The sequence below is a fragment of the Camelus ferus genome, chromosome 2, assembly GCF_009834535.1.
Source record: "Camelus ferus isolate YT-003-E chromosome 2, BCGSAC_Cfer_1.0, whole genome shotgun sequence".
In the NCBI taxonomy this organism is placed as follows: domain Eukaryota; kingdom Metazoa; phylum Chordata; class Mammalia; order Artiodactyla; family Camelidae; genus Camelus; species Camelus ferus.
The window spans coordinates 53344357-53364084 of record NC_045697.1 but is presented as its reverse complement, the minus strand read 5'-3'; the positions used below and the strand labels follow the sequence as shown (position 1 = coordinate 53364084).

Sequence of the window (19728 nt, the reverse complement as noted above, 5' to 3'; positions counted from 1 at the left end):
ATTGGGATCTAGGGGTTCAGCATATCTTTGGAGGACTGACACAATTGTCCCAATTACACCCATCTTTATTTTAACTGCAAATAAAAATTTTCTGCAGCTATGCTACGTAAATTCTCATAACATTCTTCAAAATGTCAGTATTTATAAAGAAAAGACATACAATACTATTTTATAACCTTCTGGGACAATGATTATGAAAGAAATCAAGTCATGCCAGAGCTGAGTGGCTATTCTAAAAACAAGAAAATCATCTAGTCAATCTCATTTTAATTGCAAAATATTCTTTATAAAAGAAACGTCAATCCATACAGTTTGCATGAAATCACTAACCTACTAGTGAAAATCTTGCCTTTAATTTTAATCACATTTACATGGAAAACAGATTCACCTTTCAGCATGAAACTGGAAAGAAAATCTTAGCTATACAATGATGGTAGATGTTGGCAGCTAAAAATCGGCCAATGATGCTGTATTACAATTTTTATGAGATAGAAACTTTTATTCACCAAAATTAATGGAGACAAAGCTTCTCTTCCTGAGTGAAGCAGCCCAAACTAAGGACCAGTTGCCTGGGAGTTGAACACAGCAGAGAGGGCTGCTGTTGGAACCAAAGACTTTAGAAGGGAACAGAAGGAGTGGTACTCACACTGAGGAAAGAATCAAGAGTAAGGGAAGTGGTAGATGCTAAGTTATATGTGTTGTGTAAAACTCCCTGCTGGGCTCCTCACCCAGTCTCATTTAATTTCACTGTGCAGATGCTGAGATTCAAAACCTAGGAATAAACATTTTTTCCCTCCTCTGCCCTTCACTTTTTCCATATAACCAATGTATACATTAATAAATTATTATTATTACATATAATAAAATATGCATGTATACTTTTGTGTGTATATATATATATGGCTAAAAGCTCATTATTTGTGACCACAGTGTTATTCATAAAAGAGGTTAAGTACAGCATAGTTTCAAAATACAGACGGCGAGAGGTCATGTAGACATTCCATCCATCAAGCATTGCTAACAAATTGGGCACTGAGAAATAACTTTATTTATGGTTTTCTTTTGGAAGAGGATAGGTTTAAGTATCAATGTTAAAATGACTGATAAATGGCCTGTCACTCAAATAGGTATCTGCGCATGCATATATATTTTTTTCAAGTGTTTTAATTATGGCTCTCTCAATTTCTGGTGGCACGATTCTCACCAGTTAACTTAGCCTGTCTGAACTCTATCTTCTTGTGTACCGACATCCTAAAGGAGTCTCTGGAAGAATTCAGGAAATAACAAAAACAAGACACCTATGCAATGCCTGACGTAGAACAAGTATCTAAAAATGGCAGCAAGAATGGTAACCACTGTCTAGGCTTGAGGGCTAAGTTCTTCCCCACAAGTAATTTTATTAGGTCTTTACATTATCCTGTTGAATCAGAAGTTATTACATCCAGATGAAAAATCCAGCATTGACCAGAATTAAGTCACTTGTCCTAAATCACACAATTAGTGAATGTTAGAGAAGAAAATCAAAATTCACGTCCATTAGATTCCAAAGCCCATGCTACTTGTGATACTCCCATGCTGTCTAGATTAGCTTCCTATTGCTGCTGTAACAAATTACAGGAAACCTAGTGGCTTAAAACAACACAAATGTATTTTTTAATTTTTTCAAACTACTTTACTGAGGTAAGAGTTTGGGGATGAGTTTGGGGTTTCATACCCATGAAACCGTCACCACCATCAACTCCATAAACATACCCATAACCTCAGAATATTTCTGCCCACACCCTTTCTCCTTCTCTTTCCTCTCGTTCTTCTATTATTATTATTATTATTATTATTATTATTATTATTATTATTATTATCATTATCATCATCATCATCATCATCATCATCATCATCATCATTATGTGTTTGTATGTGGTAAGAACACTTAACATGAGGTCCTCCTTTGCATATCTTAAGGATAAAATACAGGATTGCTTGCTAGGCACCGTGCTGTAGGGCAGGTCTCAGGACTTACTTATTTTACATGACTGAAACCTTGTACCATCTGACCAACACTTTCTTATGTGCCACTCACTCCCGTCCCTGGCTCCAGTTTTATTCTGTGCTTCTGTGTGTTTGACAAGTGTAGATTCTACACATAAGGGGTACCATACAATATTTGCCTTTCTGTGTCTGGTTTATTTCTCTTAGAATAAAAATTTTCAGATCTGTCCATGTTGTCCTAAAGGGCAGATTTCTTCCTTTTTTAAAGCTGCATGTTGTATTCTGCCATGCACATATACCGCATTTTCCCTCTCCATCCATCTGTTGGTGTGTGTTTAAGTTGTTCCCACATCTTGGCTATTGTAAATAATGCTGCAGTGAACATGAGAGTACAAGGGTCACCGTGAGATCCTGGTTCCAGTTCCTTCAGATAAGTATCCAGATATGGGAGGGTGGGATTAGATCGTAGCTCTAGTTTTAGTCTTTTGAGATGCCTCCATAATGTTTTTTCTTAGGAAATGCACCGATTTACATTCCCACAGTGCATAAGGGCTCCCTTTTCTCCTCTTCCTCAACAACACTTGTCATCTGTCTTTAAATATAAGCCATTATGATAGGGAATCTTAAAACAGTACCCTCCTATCTCACTGCCCTTTGTGGTGTTGTTATCATGTATTTTATGTACATACATTAAAATCCACACCATACATTGTAATTATATTTTTTAATTGTTTTATAATTTTGAAGAGTTTTAAAACACAGGTAATTGAGGTGTTTCATCTGCATCTCTCTATTTACCATTTTCCTTGTGCTTCCTTTGAGTAGATACAAATTTCTACATGGTATCACTTGACTTCTGCCAGTGAAATTCCTTTAAGTATTTCTGGTAAGGTAAGTCAGCTAGTTATTAATTCATTCAGCTTTGTGAATCTGAAAAAAATATTATATCTTCATGGTAGAAGGATGTTTTCACAGATTATGGTATTTTTTGACAGATATTTTTTTCTGAGTACTTAAAAAAATTGCCAATCCCTTCTGGCTTATATATTTTGCAAAAGCAAGTCAGCCATCATTCACCTCTGCTACTCTGTATATGATATCTTTTTTCTCTGGCTACTTTTTAATGTTTTCTTGTTGGCTGCTTGCAAGCAATGTCCCTGTAATGTGTTCATAGTAATTTGTTTCACGCTCTTGCAGTCATCATTTGTTGAGCTTCTTGATCTATGGTTTATAGTTTTCCTAATATTTGGACATTGTTCACTCCTTCACTACAATTATACATGTATTAACACACATGTTGACCCACACTTCCTTGAAGTACTGCTGTTTTGCACTACTTCCCCCCCCCCCTTTTTTTGTCCATGTTATTTTGGATAGCTTTATTGCTATATTTTCAAGATTCCTAATCTTTTCTCCTTCCATACTCTTTCAAGTTCCCTCATCTTTTTTTCTAATCCTGCTATTAATTATAGTCAATGTGCTTTGCATCTCAGACCTTGTATTTTTCAAACATGCTCATGCATGCCTCCTGTTATCATCTAGATATAATTACAATAAATATTTCAATATATTTGTTTACTAATTCTATACCTTGTCTCATTTCTGTTTATTGACTTCTCTCTCTATTGTGAGTCATACTTTCCTTTTTTGGGTTCATGCCTGTTAATTTTGGTGTTTTTGTTTTTTGGATTTTTTTTCCATTTTTAATGATACTTATTGTTTTCATTCTAATTTTACTAGCAGTATTACTTCATCACAGACAACTAGAAGTATGTGAAAGTGTAAAGTAAAATTAACAATCACACATACTTAACACCCAAAGATAACATCATCATATTTAACTAGGTGATTCGAAAGCTGTTTGCCAGAGGACCAGACTCCAAGCTGCTGAGAGTTGTTCCAAGAGATGCTGCTGGAGTCCCCATCAGAGCAGAAGGTTACTTCCCCCTCACAGCTGTGACAGCCATCGCCAGATCAGAGACCACGGCTTGTACAGAGATGACTCCTTCCTCACTTCTCCTTGGAGTGGACCCTTACTTCCTTTTCTCTACTTCGACTAACCTATGTTGGGTTCTAGTTGGGTGCAATAAACCGAGAGATTCTTGACTCGAACCCCTCAGTATATCTCCAGTCCCGTGATTCTTCCCTGCCCTTAATGAAGGTCCCTGTGACAAATACAAGAAAATATGACTTTAGGAGACATCACTTGCTCAATAGCTGTTAAAGTCCACATACACTAATTCTTCTTCATTGTTTAAACGTGAAAGGATATGTGTGGTAAGTCTTAGAAGAACTCTTACACAAAATGGTAAGTTAACATATTAAAGCGTAAACTTTTCATCATCAACCAAACAACAGAAATAACAAAGCAGAAACATAAAACCATGAATCTGACCATTTATTTTAAACTAGTTAATATTTGGAGATGTCTCAGTTCTATACTTTACTTTTCTGGGCTTCATATATCTTAGATGTAATGAACTTCTGAGCTAAGAATGTAGAAGTAACAGAGAAAACTAAGCATTTCAGAGTGTGGGTTTAAATATTACTACTTTAAATATTTATTAAATGTAGAAAGGACCATTCATTTAAAATTTAAATATATATTTTCTTTTTAAGCGAAATCTGTTATGTCTTGAGTTCATCATTCCATTTGACCACTTGGTAATTTCTTTATGCCTACAACTCAAGAAACAATAAAATAAGATATTTAGGCAGAAAATACAAAATCAGGAAGTCATGTTCAAACAACTTAATTATATATTTTTAAAATTTTGGTATGACATTTTAAATTGTGAAAACATTTTGATTCAAATGAAAACTGTGCTATAGCAACCATGTATTTTACGCATTCATTAAAAATAAGCTGTAGTCAATTTCTTCTGAAGGCACAGGGAATACCTACATCCTGTAGAAACACCACGAAAATAATTTAACCAGTCAAAAGTTTTGTCAAACTCAGTTGTTTCTGTGAAACACATTAAAGGTAAAGGACACTTTTCAAAAATTGTTATTATGTCAAAAGTAATAGTTCCACTTATACTTTGTATAATAGAAATATTCACCTTGAAGTATTTTTTGTTTCTTCATGTTGCATTCATTAAGTGTGCAACATGTACATTATACAACAGGGAGAAGCTGTAGTTACAAAAATGAGATACATACTTGGCCCTCAGGAAGCTTCATTTCAGATGAGGAATATGAGTCACATTTTCTGCTAACACAAAAAGGAAAGCTGAAAAACAAAGTGGCCAGAAGTTTTGCTGGAAAAAATAATTGTTGGACAATTAGAAATTTCAAGAGGACAATTAGAAATGGCAGGAGGTTAGAAAACAATGAACTTTATGAGGCTGTTTGAAGCAATCTGGTGGTGAAAGAATGGCATCATTCTATTTTTTTGAGGGAGATCGTTTTAAAATTATTTTTTTAAAGTTGCTTTTAAGTTCTCTAAAGCTATTTTGCTAACAAAATTGAGTGAATCTGGATTTCAATTAGATCCACCAATTCTAATTGTAGAAGTTGCAGCATCTTCGGATGCATACTAAACTAGATCTAATTAGAATAATTAATAACATCCTATCAGTATATGGTGAAAAGAGTAACTATTTCTCATTGGATGTGTAATGATAAATTTTTTTGTCTAATATATTAAGAAATGGAATGATAATTGCTATTTATTCAGATACTAATTTAATGAATATTTAATAGTCTACTCAGACACTAAGTTACTTTAATAGTATAGTCAGTGATATATATGAATATTTATATATATATTTATATAAATTTAGCTATAAATAAGTAAAATAATCTGTAAACAGCTATTCTGTAACAGGCTAGAATGTATATGCTTTTACAGCAATGTACATTTTAGGCAATCTGTTATTTTCTTTCTCTGTATAGGTGTGACTGAAAAACCCAGTTTCAAACATGAAAAAGAAGAACAAAGAAGGAAAAGAAAGTCCAGTAATAATATCACCATAACATTTACACGTTGCATCCTTATGCCACAATTTAATGTCACATCTTTGACATAGCAGCAGCCTTTTATTGATTTTCCCTTGTAAATGAGAGACCTTGGCACTAATTCAAATACTCCTCTGAATCTCTGACTTTAAGTAACTGCTTGCTAAAATGTCAATTCTGGAATGTCCTACCAAAGATACTAAACTGTACAGGAAAAAAAGAGTTCCTTTTATATTTTCCAAGTGTAGAATGTAATACTGCTTTCTAAATGTTTTTTTTTTCTTTCATTTGGCCATACACCTCTCACTCTTTCCTTTCAATAAACTGTCAAAAATAACATTAATTTTCTGACGCATCTAACTCATCTTATACATTAGTCAATTCCAGAAAACAGTCACCTATTTAGTAAAAAAACAAAGTGAGTCCATTTGACATCACTGCCTTCATTTCCCCCCTCTCACTCTTTTGTATATTGATCTATGTCTGATCAGATTTCTAACTTTCTCCCACTTGTCTTAAAGTTTCAGGTGATTCTCATATTTGACAAAGTTGTTTTATCTCTGTACTTCAGTTTTCATTTCCTCATGCAGCCTTAGAAAAATATTTTAATTAAGATGTTCTTTCTAATGAGCATAATAATAAAATAAAATAATAATATTTATATTTGAAAATTTTCTACTTACAATATGATTTATATATATTCTCAAAGCAGTCCAAATGTTTATATTTGAAAATTTATTTTCAATGTGATTTATATATATTATCAAAGCAGTCCAAGTACTTATTATAACTTTTCCATTTGAAAACTGTAGTCTAAGGACATTAAGCAACCTTTAAGGTAATTATAACATTTGTTCATGATAGTTAAGCTTCCTTCTTCAAATTTCATCCCCTTGGCTTCCACAGCTCACAAACTGCTGGAAATTCTCCTCTCTTCTGTTCTTCTTTCCCTTCTAGGAAACATCCGAGGACTTCTGTATTTTCTGTCAGACATTACATCAGTGTTATCTACGACTTCTCTCTTCAGCCTGCTTCTCTCTTGACTCAACACACATTCCTATATGATCTCTTCAATTTCCAGTGTACATTATAATCAATAGACAAATCCTTCTAAATCTTAAGCTCTGGTCTGGACCTTTTCCTCCCCAATTTAGAATCACATATTCCACTTGCTCCGTGGTCTTTTCTAACTTCACTTCCACTTTAAACTTTCTATTTTACAAATTACAAAATGTCTTACTCAGCTAAGGCTGCCATAATAAAATGACACAGACTGAGTTGCTTAAACAGCAGACATTTGTTTCTCTTAGTTCTGGAGACTGGGAAGTCCAACAGCAGGGTGCCAGCACACTTGGCTTCCTGGTGCAGGCCCCCTGCCTGGCTTACTTACTGTTTCTTCACGTGGTCCAGAGAGAGAAAGCTCCAGTGTCTCTTCTTCTTACAAGGCCTCTAATCCCATCGGGGGTGAGGGGGCTCTACCCTATGATCTCATTCTACCTAATTTCCTCACAGAGGCCTCACCTACTAATACCTCATATTGGGGGTATGACTTCAACATGTGATTTGGGGGGGACACAATATTCAATCCATAATATAAGGTAAACCCCCTGAAGGGCAGGAATAGAAGATCGTCATTTTTGTATCCCAAATGACTTGGAGATATATTGTTATCAGGTAGTCAGTCATAAGTTGTTCTTTATTGTCATTTGTGATTTTTTGTTTTTAGTAGTTCACACAGGAATATAATGCAAAGTTTTTTATTTAATAATAAAAGCATGAATTTTGTCATAGACTGAAGATCATGCTCTTCATTGTAGGACAAATGAAGAAGGACAAGCAGGAGGAAGAGGAAGAAATGAAAGAGGAGAGGGACTGGGACTTTCCAGCAATAATATCACCATCAATACTCATTCACAGGTTGCCTTCTAATGCCACCAACTTAATGCCACATCTGTGATACACAGTAGCTCTTTATTGATGCTTTTCTTCTAAATGAAAGACCTTGGCATTTTCAAACAGGATGGGGCTTGGTTTAGTATGAACAAGACATCTGTGTTCTTAATATAAAATATCAGGACATGTTCTGGTTCATCAGTCTTCCAAAATGACCCATTGTTCCTATAGGATGAAACCACAAGTAACACAAGAAGTCTACTCTTTGTTTAGAGTCCACTATTCCTGTTTCTTACTGTCATACGTAATCCCTCCACTTCCTACCGCTTGAAGCAGCAAATGATGGATGGAATAATACCTGCATTTTGGTGCCCCAAACTAACATATTAGTGAGTTAAGTTTAATTGTAGGTTTTAAATATTAATGTTAACATCTATCAATTTTTATTACTTGGCAGATTGTGTTTGTTGCTCTTGTTGCTTGGTAGGGCCTCTGGAGCATTCGTTTTCTTCTTGCTCACTAGGCTGTGACTATCATAGGTCATCTAGAATAGTAGCTAGGGCCATTGCTTAAATGAATCAATAAGCACAAAAGTGAGTGAAGAAAATCAGTGAGAAAAGGCAGGAGAAATAAAGAATATAGGAAAGAAGGAATAAAATCATTTGTCATTTATGCAATGAATAAAGCAAGGCTCATTTTTAAAAAACAGACTAGTTTCAGGGCTTGCTGAAACCTATGTATCTTTTCTCCATTCAGAATATACTAGAAATTAGATTTGGTTTGCATTTCAGACAGTATATCTACAAGGCATAGAAATCATTAAAAAATAATTGAAATTGAATTTAACTTTCCTTTTTTTGCTTTAATAAATCATGTATGTTTTGTATACTATCCAGAGAACAAGAATAATTTGTAAGGAGGTTGTTCATATGCAACATAAAATATTCACCTAATAAATATGTCCTTAAAACACCTGATACAAAATTGTAAGTTCTAATTATAGGGTGATACCTATAAACAAGTAATACCTTTTTTGAGTATCTATGTGGCTTCTTAAACTTTATGTTGCTAAAAGAATCACCTGGAGATATTGTTACAATGAGATTCCTAGTGCATGTCCAGGAGTCTGATTCAATGTGTCTGGAAAGGAGGTTAATGAATTTGCATTTCCAACAAGTTCTCAGGCGATGCTGATTCCAATGGTCTCATGTAACACATTTTGAGTAACGATGAATAAAGATGTATGATTTATTTAAATTTTACATGATTTGCTGATTTTTGGTTCTGAATACATTAAATTAGCCAATAAGTAGCAAAGAAATAAATTTTTTTGTAAATTTGTCTAGGGACTTTGTGAAACCAGTTTAGTTTCTTCTATCTCTTATAATTACATCAACTCATGACTTCCACTGAGAAACGTGTAAGACTCAAAGGAAGGAAATTAAATTCCAACTATTACGCATCTAGTCCCTATGTGAAATATATACTACTGAGATTTTATGGTTACTTAATTTAAGAATAAGAATTATTTTATCATGCAATACCCAAAAGATTACCAAATTTTTCCAAGTGCTTGAATATACTTTAAGAAAATATCCTAAAGTCAATAGAACAAATGTAAAATGTAATAGTTTGTAGGAAACATATTTGAAATAAATGATGACTCCAATTTAATTGACAGGTGTCACCATACTAGACAAAGGTAAAATTTTCATTGGATGATATATTTTTGGCATAGATTTGTTCCATTTTGAACATATATTTCTTGAACTAAAGTAAATGGTGTTCTCAAGAAACATTTCTGCCACTTCAATTCTAATGTGATTTACTCTACCATATTTGTCTTTGTCAAAATCACGTTTCCTAGATTGACACTGGGATTAACATTTGACATTTCTGTGTGCTTTCTTATCACTCTACTTCACAATATTCTATTGTAAATCACTCTTAATTTCACTTAATTAATTTCACTCTTAGTGTCTCTGGGGATAGGATTTGGGCATTATTTGCAGTTTTATAATATGATCTCATAATTAACATGATTGAGAAAGACAAGTGGAGGATTTCAGTGTATTTAAATACTTCAGTCCTCTAGGGAAGCACATCCTCTCTTAGGACTTCAGAATTTCAGCTTCTCTGACGCGTGAGTCTCATCTTGGGTGAAAGGTATTATGCCTAATATGATGTCTTCTACTAATATTTTGCTTGGTAGAATAATCTGAAGAATATTTATTAGGTTCATATTATTTATTGATAATTGATAATTAGTAATACAGAAATAATTTAAAGAAATGATCACCCCATGTCAAATCTGAAGGATACAGGATCTTAATGCCTCTGAATTGACAGTGATTGTTGTACAAAGTAACTGATGTGTAAAATGGAGGAGATATGTTCTGTTGGAAGGGTATGCTAGTAGCCTTTTTATTTTCTTAACATTTATTTCTCTGTTTCTGATTAGTATGAAGTGATAACTTCTTTGTAGTTGTGATTTGCATTTCTCTGGTAGTTGGCAATATTGAGCATCTTTTCATGTGCCCATTGGCCATTGGTACTTCTTCTTTGAAAAAATGTCTGTTTAGGTCTTCTGCCCATTTTTGATTGGGTTAATTTTTGTTGTTGTTGCTGCTGTTATTGAGTTGCATGAGCTCTTTGTATATTCTGGAAATTAAGCCTTTGTCAGTTGAATCGTTTGCAAATATTTTCTTTGAGTCCAAGGGTTGTCTTTTCTTTTTGCTGTAGATTTCCTTTGTTGTGCAAAACCTTATTAGTTTAATTAAGTCCCATTTATTTATTTTTGCACTTATTTCTATCTATTGTCTTGGTAGACTTACTTGGGAAAATATTGCTACGATTTATGACAGAGAATATTTTGCCTAGGTTCTATTCTAGGAGATTTAAGGTGTCCTATCTTATGTTTAAGTCTTTAAGCCACTTTCAGTTTATCTTTGTGTATGATGTATTTGTGGAAATATTTTTATTTGGATGTTTATAATTCAGATGTAATCTGCTTTAAGTCTTTTTCAACAACAGGAGAACTGGGTTTACTTGCATGTATAGAATTATAAGTACAAATCAAAGAGTCCTACATTCAGTTAATTTCTTGAATAAGAATATTTGGAAGATTATATCATTTTACCAATTCAATTTCAAAACAAAAAACTACAAATATTTTTCCTGAAAATTATTTTCAACTTGATTTTTCTCCTACCCACTATTATTAAATTTCTATTACCAGGTTACACCATCCACATAATTCTCAAGCCAGAAAACTAGCTCACCTTCACTAACTCTATTATAAACTCAGTCCTTGTCATTCTACCTTCTAAACATCTCTTTAAACTTTGCTTTAATTATGATCACTAATGTCATTATTTCAAGCCTCTATGACTTCACGACAATCTAAGTGGTCAGTCTGTCTCCATTTTTGCCCTTCTTACAAGCTGAACTTTTTCACTTTCATGGTACCGCATTTTTTTGTTTGTTTGTTTACGAGCTCCCAACAACTCTTTACTTACCCTATATACTGTAATGCAAATTTTGCCTTTTTCTTTTTTTAACACCGCCATTCGCTTGGCCTGTTTCAGATGTCTGTTTTATTAATGTTTGTAGAAATGTGGTGTTTCGATATCACAACATTTGCCTTTACTTATTAAGGTCCCTACTAGTCTCTAATTTCCACTATTTCAGGCAGTGTGTTTCAATTGTCTTTGTATTTCTCATCTGTTTCACAAGGCTTCAGAACACAGTTCGATCAATAAATGTTTGGTTTGTAAAGGCAGCAGTGAATGTGCTACTGATTTTTCGCATATGCTTTCTACAGGACTCTGCCCAATATGAAGATCCTTCTCTTTGCCTTTATTATGGCTCTCATGTTAGCCATGATTGTAAGTATGTCGGGCAATTTTGAACAATATGCTATCAGTAATTGTCTAAAGTATCTCTCATATTTCTTGTCCTCTGGCCAAGATTTGCATTTATTTGAACATGCCTTGATAGATTTTAATGTTTTTATATGAACATTTTTCTTGCACTAAGCTACATAGGTCATTAATGACTTAAAATGTATTTTGAGTATGTGCACCCACATGCACATACTCAAACACACCCTAAACATACTAAACGCGCTCAGACCTCATGAAGTGTAACTGGCATAATGTAAAAATAAAATTCGTAAGAGCCCCATAAAGATGTGAGGCTGGGAGGCTGATAAAAGACACTTAAATACTAAAAGCTCTACACCTACCAGGTGTTCCAAGCTGGTCTTGTCATTTACTACTGTGTGTCATTAGGTAAAACTTGACTTCTCTGAATTGCTTCCCTCCTCCTTCCTTTCCTCCTCCTCCCTTTCTCCATAACCTTGTTTCTTTTTCTGTTAAAATTAATGGTCCCTTTTACTTTGGTATTCTTTGTGCTTAGTAATAGAGAAATACTAGCGGATGTTTAAAAAACAACTTGGTTATGATATCACAATCCATCACATTATTTATCATGAAATGATAGAAATGGAAAAATACAAATTTAAAAAGAACAGAGAAAAATGTAATACCTGGCTCTATCAGCTCAGTAAGATTTGAGTGTAAGTAACTTTGAGCTACTCAAACGTATCCTAATAAAATACATTTGTCCTAAGCAAATCCAAAGTTTACCTTTTTGTTTTCACTCTCCTACTCACAGAGATGGGTTTTCTTCCCTTTCACACACTAAAGAAATTTAAACCAGAGGAGATGTTTGAAAATAGCAAATTAATTACAATAAAAATCTATTATTCACTCATTTTAAAGATTTCATTAAACAATAAAAAAAAAAACCTACTGTATCAGTTAACCTAAGACTTTACTTCCATTTTCTCTTGCTCACAATTGTGACAACTAAGAGGTTTTTTTACACTTAAACTTGAGTTATAAAATTAAGATGTTAACTATTTTCTTCTTTTCTTTTCCCAAGGGAGCTGATACGTCTGAAGAGGTAAGACACATTCATTCACTGAAGAAGTTGAAAATTAAGCATGTATTAAAATTTTAATTTGTTCTTTATTTTAACAGGAACATTTTCATAGGAGACGTTTCCTGGTGAGTATTTCTCTAATGATATGGAATAGTAACAACACATTTTCTTCTCCGAGTATTTATTCTCTGAGGTGGCCATACCTAATTCTGAAATCTGTTTATATAATGAGTGACTAAAATATACATTGATTGATTGATTGATTGATTGATTGATTGATTTAAAATACCCTGGGAAAAGCCCCCGTAGTGTTATATATTAGTAGCATTTAGGTAGAAACTCATAATGCCAACCTGAAGAGTCCAATTATTTTCTCAGATCTCAAGTACTTTTGTCTGGTAAATAATTGCCTTGGCCTAAAGAATGGTTGATATTCTAATTCTTTTGGGCATGATATATACCTAATGGAACATAAAGGTTGCTAAAAACATTTCTGCTGTTATCAGTTTCCCACTTATTCTTCTGAAGGGTGATGAAGTCATTAAGTTAAATTAGCGATGTTAAATAAGATAGGAAATTTAATTTATTTCACATTTTTCTTAATGAAATGTATCCCTGATCTCTCACATTATTTTGACATGGCATATCCACGTTGTAAGTTCTCAAAAATTTACACTAGTATAGTAAGTAGATGAATTAAAATGGCATCAAATATCACTTCTCGGCCATTTGGCTAAGATCAAGTGTAAAATGGCATCAGATAAAAAGATGCAGAAGGAAGGATGAAGGATACTTGAATTAACAGAAGTGAATGTTAAAGAACGTACCAGTTTGGAGACAGTAAGCTTATTAGAATTCAAGAGTGAGAAGAACCAGTCCCACCTACCCCAGAACTAGTAAATTCCTCCTCCCTGGACTTCTTACTGTTGGGCAAAGCTTGGAGTTAATATTACAAAAAAATATTTAAAACTTTTTTCAGTGGCTGGCCGTAATCAATGCCCCCATATATATTATGTAACAACAAAACTGTCAACAAACAGTAAAAATGTAAATGCTTTATTCTTTTACCTTTTTAAAGACATTTTTTCTTATAAAACAGTAGAAATCTAACTAAAATTTTGAAAAAACAATCATGTAGATGATGTATAAAGTCCTACCAATAATGACAACCTAAGTTTTCAATGGGAATTATGGTGAAATATTTGCACTGGCATTGTCTCAATTTCTCTGCAATGTTCTCTTTCCTTTTGTTTGAATACAGAGAGGGAGTCCCATATGTCAGGATCCAGACATTCAACAATATGAGCCAATACCTATTTATCCACAACCTCAAGATCCATTTCCTTCTGGGGCTCATCAGTAACCAGACTGATTAGACAGGTAAGCTGGGTCTAGTGACATTTTACTTTTTCCACAAGTATCAATGATGACAGTTAAAATAAGACAAAGCAATCAATCAAACCAAAAGCAGCTCCAGTGTAAGAAATGTTGCATGGTGTAGCTCTCCTAAGTGTACTTATTTATCTGAATGTTTCCAAAAGAATACTTCTGTCCTGGTATGGTGCCAAGACTAGAATGCTTGTATCCTGGCCTAACAATTATTTGAGCTGTTCTTAATCTGTTCTAAACTACAACTTTCCATCGGACAAAATAGGTATTATCATAATAATTAACTTCTTAATAGAATCATGAGACTAATAAATGTTCTGTTACATAAAAGCCCTTGAACAGAATCACATATAATTGTGACTGTAGGCTGCCCTGCTGCTAAGATTGCACCTGGATATATTCTTTTAAGCTTTCCTTCCAATTGTAAACTCTGGAGCAGCTGCACAAACATCACATGGGAACTTGTCAGAAATTTAGAGTCTGAAGTCACAGCCAGACCTCATGAACCAGGATTTGCATTTTAAGAAGATCCTTACATGGTTCGTAACTCAATAATGTTTAAGAAACTTTCCTTGAGAATTCTGATGAGGAATTAGAATAGACACCACTGCAATTAATACAATACCAACAAGAAATAAGGATATAGAACCAATTCACATTTAGAAAGTCAATTTATCTAAAACAACATTAAAGGTTCTAAATTCTCTGCAATATTAGATACTTCACTACTAGGTAAAACAATATTTTTGGAGATAAAAGAATGCTGTCCCACAACTTAAAGCTGAAATAATTCCAAAGAATTTCAATTATTTTTAAATGGAGGTTGAGAATTTATTCAAATTGAATTCCCTGTTACCATTAATAATAGGACAAAGAGTCTGAACTTCACTCCCTAGGCATTAGGTAATAGCTGGAGATATTTGATCAAGAAAGAATATATTAAAAACACTATTTGGTACAGATAAACATAGGTGAAATGTGTGTGCATATTTAAGTGGTGAGGCAGGGGGACTCAAATTGGTTGGTGAGATAAAGACTTCAAAGAAATGAGAGAAAAGGGCCCTAAGGAAAGGCAATCAATGGATCTGGTGATGTATTGAATGGAAGAACCAATCAGGGAAAGAGAATAAAAAGAAATGGATGCAAGTTGTCAGGACTGGCTTAGCAAATCAATGTGCTAGGCAAATTTGGCTTTCAGAAAAGAGACAATATTTCTATTGCTTGTCTGTTTCTTTGTTGTTATTCTTGTTTTTTAAATTCAGGGAATGCTGCTTTATGCATATGTTTGGTGGGGTGTAAGTAAGGGAAGCTGAAGAAAATATTTTGACTATGTTCATTTTGAAAGGAGAAAAGCATTCAAAGTGTAAGTCCGAGTGGACTGAACTACAAACCTGAACCACTGAAACTCATATGAGAAGTGACAAGTGGAGAAAAAAAAAAGATGATAGAAATTATCTCCTGAATTTTTCAATATTCACTCACTATTTCTCACATCCCTGAACTACCTAGAAAAGTAATATTGGCCTCATATATAATTAGTTCAACTAGGAGAGTTGAAGACATGGAAATAAAGGAGCTCTTTTAAAGATTGCAATGAAATAATTGGATTTAAATACAGTCTCTTGCATCGTTATTTTAGGAAACTCGTATTCATTCATTCAACAGTTATTTCGTCACCACTCATAAGCATGCAGTGTGATAGCCACTGTAGATATAAATACCATCAAGTCAGTCTCAGCACTTGAAACTTATCTTCTAGTTTTATCATCTATTTTAAAGATGGATGTAAAAACAAGCAATCATCAGCCAGAATATCTTTTGACAAAGGAGTGACATGATTGGATGCCTTATTTAGGCATTTCATAAAAGGAGGAGTAAGCCAGGTGGAGTGCGAGGGAGTACAGACAAACAATAGAAAGTTCATTTGGAAACTATCAAAATAATTTTGCATGAGCAGTAATAGTCTGATTTAAGAAACAGTGGTAGATATAGCACCAAATTAGTATAGAGACTGGTTATATCAATATTTTAGAATAATTTAATAAAGCATTTTTATATGTAGAATTTTAAATAAGCACAGTTTTTGGTAAAGGATCTGTGACAATTCAAATAAAAACAAAAGCAAACTTCGGTAAGGAGAGATTTCATTCAGAATGGAGAACACTGTAAGGGGAAGAATGCTCAAATCTCAGAAATCTGCAAGGGTCTCGAAAGCAAACAGAAACAGGCTTTATTTGTTAGATAAAGAGAGGTAAATCAAGATTAGCAGAAACTTTTGGGGGAATTTGGGCAAACGTAAGGCAATGGCCTGAAGGATCTGACTGAAGAAGTGTCCCATGAGGTCACTTGATTCTCAGAATAAGCCACTAAGGAGGCATGTTCCACATTTTAGTCCTTGTCCAGGCTTGGGGGCAAGCAGAGATAGGGGCACCAGGAAAGAGAGAAGTCCAACTAACACGTGAAGGAGACAGAGCTGGGAGTTACAAATGGGCCATTGTGAACACTTGGTCAGAGAGAAAGAAGTACGTCTGGATGTCACTCAAAAACAAAAAGCATATCGGTACTAGCAAGGACTTCGTCTGTAGTTCAGATTTAATAAAAAGCGTATTTTCTTTTCCTGCAGGCTTGATGAGGCTATTTGCTTTGTACTCATGATGAATCTTGCTACTCTCCTGCTGTGTCCAAATCCCATCTTTCTAAATAACAACAAGAACAAAAATGAAAAAGAAAATGCAATCACTACTTTTCCATGAACAACACAAAATTGTGAATTATCAAGATTTTTCTAGATGGTAGTAATTTTGTCCTCTGAAGTACTTGATTGTTTTCTATTTTCTTTTCTTTGTTAAAATATTTCGAAAAAAAAAAAAAACTTGCCACGCATAATAAATTGATCCATCAAGCATATACTGGTTATCCTGTTGTATTAGCTTTCTAGGGCTACCTTAACAAAGCCCAAAAGTGGTGGCTACAAACCAGAATCTTATGTTTTCACAGTTCTGTGGACAGAGCATAGCTCTGTCTGATGGCTCTAGGGTACAATGAAATCACTTTTATACACTTAGGGCCCTTCATTTCAAGTATGCCTATTATACACACTGTAGTTGAATGCTACGAATACAATAAGCTGTGCTCTCAGTACTGTTCAGTCCTCACCCTAACATCTCTCTGCTTCGTTCCTGCTCCCATCTGTTACCACAAACAACCTTCACCAAAATGCTCAGGTCTCCAATCATAGCCCCTGCTTGCCCAGATGACAGCCCACAGTATCCCCAAGAAGCAATTCAGGCCCTGAGAACGCAAACCATTCTAAGGCCTTGCATCAGCAGTTTAGACTTTCTTTCAACAAACTGAACACCAATGATACGCTAAACATTTTTCCTAGATGTTACTGAACAGCAGAAAATAAAACAAGGCCCCGGCTTTAATGATATTTACATTCCCATCACTGGAGGAAGACAAACGAGAAAAGCAGCACTGACATGGTAATGAATCACTAGGCTGTACTGTACACCAGAAATGAACACAATATCGTAAATCAGCTCTACTTCAATTTAAAAAAAAAGCAGCAGCGATACATGGTATGCCAAGCAGAGATACTTGCACTAAAGAACAAGGCAGAGCAGCAGAGGAGTAACTTAGATAGGGCGGTCAGAAAGGCCATTCCGACAAGTGGAAGTTTGACCAGTGAAATGAAAATAATGTGAGAATGAGCTGGAGAAACACAGTTCCAGTAGAAGACAGTGCTGTTTTGCAACCTCATAGAGAGCTTACTGAGTGTAATATGAACGTAACCCCCTTACACGGAGGGCAAGGACAGACCAAACAAAGAGGCAGACCTCTCCAGGTTTAATAAGCAAGGGAACTTACTTGCAAGGCTTGTCTTAGGTGGCTGCAAGACCAGTGGATTTCCACACCACACACCCGAATCTTAAAAGTTTATATAGAGGCATTAACTGGATTCAGTGGTGTACAGAGTAGGACTTAGCCGGATTCAAATAGCCTCAACAGCACATTTCTGTTTCAAGGCTGTATCCTTGGAGCGGTTTCTGGGCATCATGGAAGGCAAGCAGAATGCCCAGGGGAGGGGGCAAAGAGCCTCCCTACCTCCCTTGTGGGTCAACTGACTGTCACATCTTTTTGATGGCTTCTTTCAGCAAACAGTAAAGCAAATTCACTGAGGTGGGTGCAAGCGTAGAGGAACAGGAACGCATGAAAAAGCTAAGCACTGTCTTTAGAAAACCTAGGGATGTGAGGAATTCAAAGAAAGTGCATCAGGAAGCAGTGAAGACTACTACGACATGGCAGTCTGTGTTATGCAATTGGTTTGAGGTGGGAGACCACCTGAGAGGCATTATGTGACATAAGTATTTCAGAAGGGTAAAATGAGTAAAAGCTGGGGACTTCTGATTTCACTTCAAAGACTCTTCCAATCAGTCAAGCCTCTCCCACCACAGCAATCCATTCTATTTATTTCCACTTGCCTGCCTTCCTTTCCTACTTACCTGGACTCCATCATTGATCGTTTTAACTATTCTCTTCATAGTTCACACTGCCTTTCTGCCTTTAACCATCCTGCCTGGAAAAACCCCAACACTGGAAATCCTTAAAATTCACTCCCACTGCCATTTTACCCAGGCAGCTAAATTCTAAAGGAAAAAAATATCTCCCAACCATATAACTGACCCCTGTATATTTATGTATCTTTTAATTTACTGAACACTCAAAACTCCTTACCGAATATTTTCTTGTTGTTAGAAGGTAGCTATATTTCCTTTTTTGGTCTTCAAAAACCATTAGTCGTTCCATTATTCTCCACAGGGCTTGAATTTTCTCTCCTTCACTCATTAGCAGAAAATAATCGCCCTTTCTTCACCAAAGAAGACATCAAATTTATCAACCATAAGCATCAACCTCCCAGTCTAATCTTTCTATAAGTTGATCTAAATTTGAACGTGGACCTTCACCTTCCAGTCCCAAAAATGTGCTGATCTTCTAGTCCAAAGCCAACATCGCTTTCTCTTTCTTTTCACTCCCTTCCAAAGCTATTCTTTTCTCATGAGAATGATTATGATGAAAGTAGTAATAATGATTTTACAGCTAGAATTTACTGAGCACCCATCATGTGCCTTGTGATTAATACGCACTGTCTCAGCTAACTCTCACAATCATTACTTTTTAACACCTTTATTATGGTATGGTTCCTGTATAGTAATCTACACTTATGTCAGCTGTACAGTTTGATGAATTTTGTTAGATGTAGGCACCAATGAAACCACTACCACAATCAAGATAGCTAACATTTCCATCACTCCCCAAGAGGTGCAATTTTCAAAACTCTTAAAATTATTAACAACAATGCAGTAGATGCAATTGTACCTTGTCCCCAAGGGCACGACTGCATTTGGTCCTAGGGATGAAGTCTCACTGCTCAGCACTCTCCTTGTATCTCTCTTCCTAGGACTACTTCTCTTTCTTTTTTCATTGATTTCTTTTGCTCAGATGTAACACTGATATCCTCTAGGGTCCCTCCGCAGCCTCTTTTTCTTC

The 19728-nt window shown here is 34.9% G+C and overlaps 1 protein-coding gene across 1 annotated transcript; it reads left to right on the top strand.

Moving 5' to 3' along the window:
- Positions 1 to 7322: 7322 nt before the first annotated feature.
- On the top strand, positions 7323 to 17123 carry STATH (statherin). The gene is made up of 6 exons (XM_032458766.1): positions 7323 to 7866; positions 11666 to 11729; positions 12790 to 12810; positions 12888 to 12914; positions 14051 to 14169; positions 16802 to 17123. The coding sequence occupies exons 1-5, from the start codon at positions 7751 to 7753 to the stop codon at positions 14150 to 14152; spliced, it is 330 nt and encodes a 109-aa protein (XP_032314657.1). The 5' UTR covers positions 7323 to 7750; the 3' UTR covers positions 14153 to 14169; positions 16802 to 17123.
- Positions 17124 to 19728: the final 2605 nt, after the last annotated feature.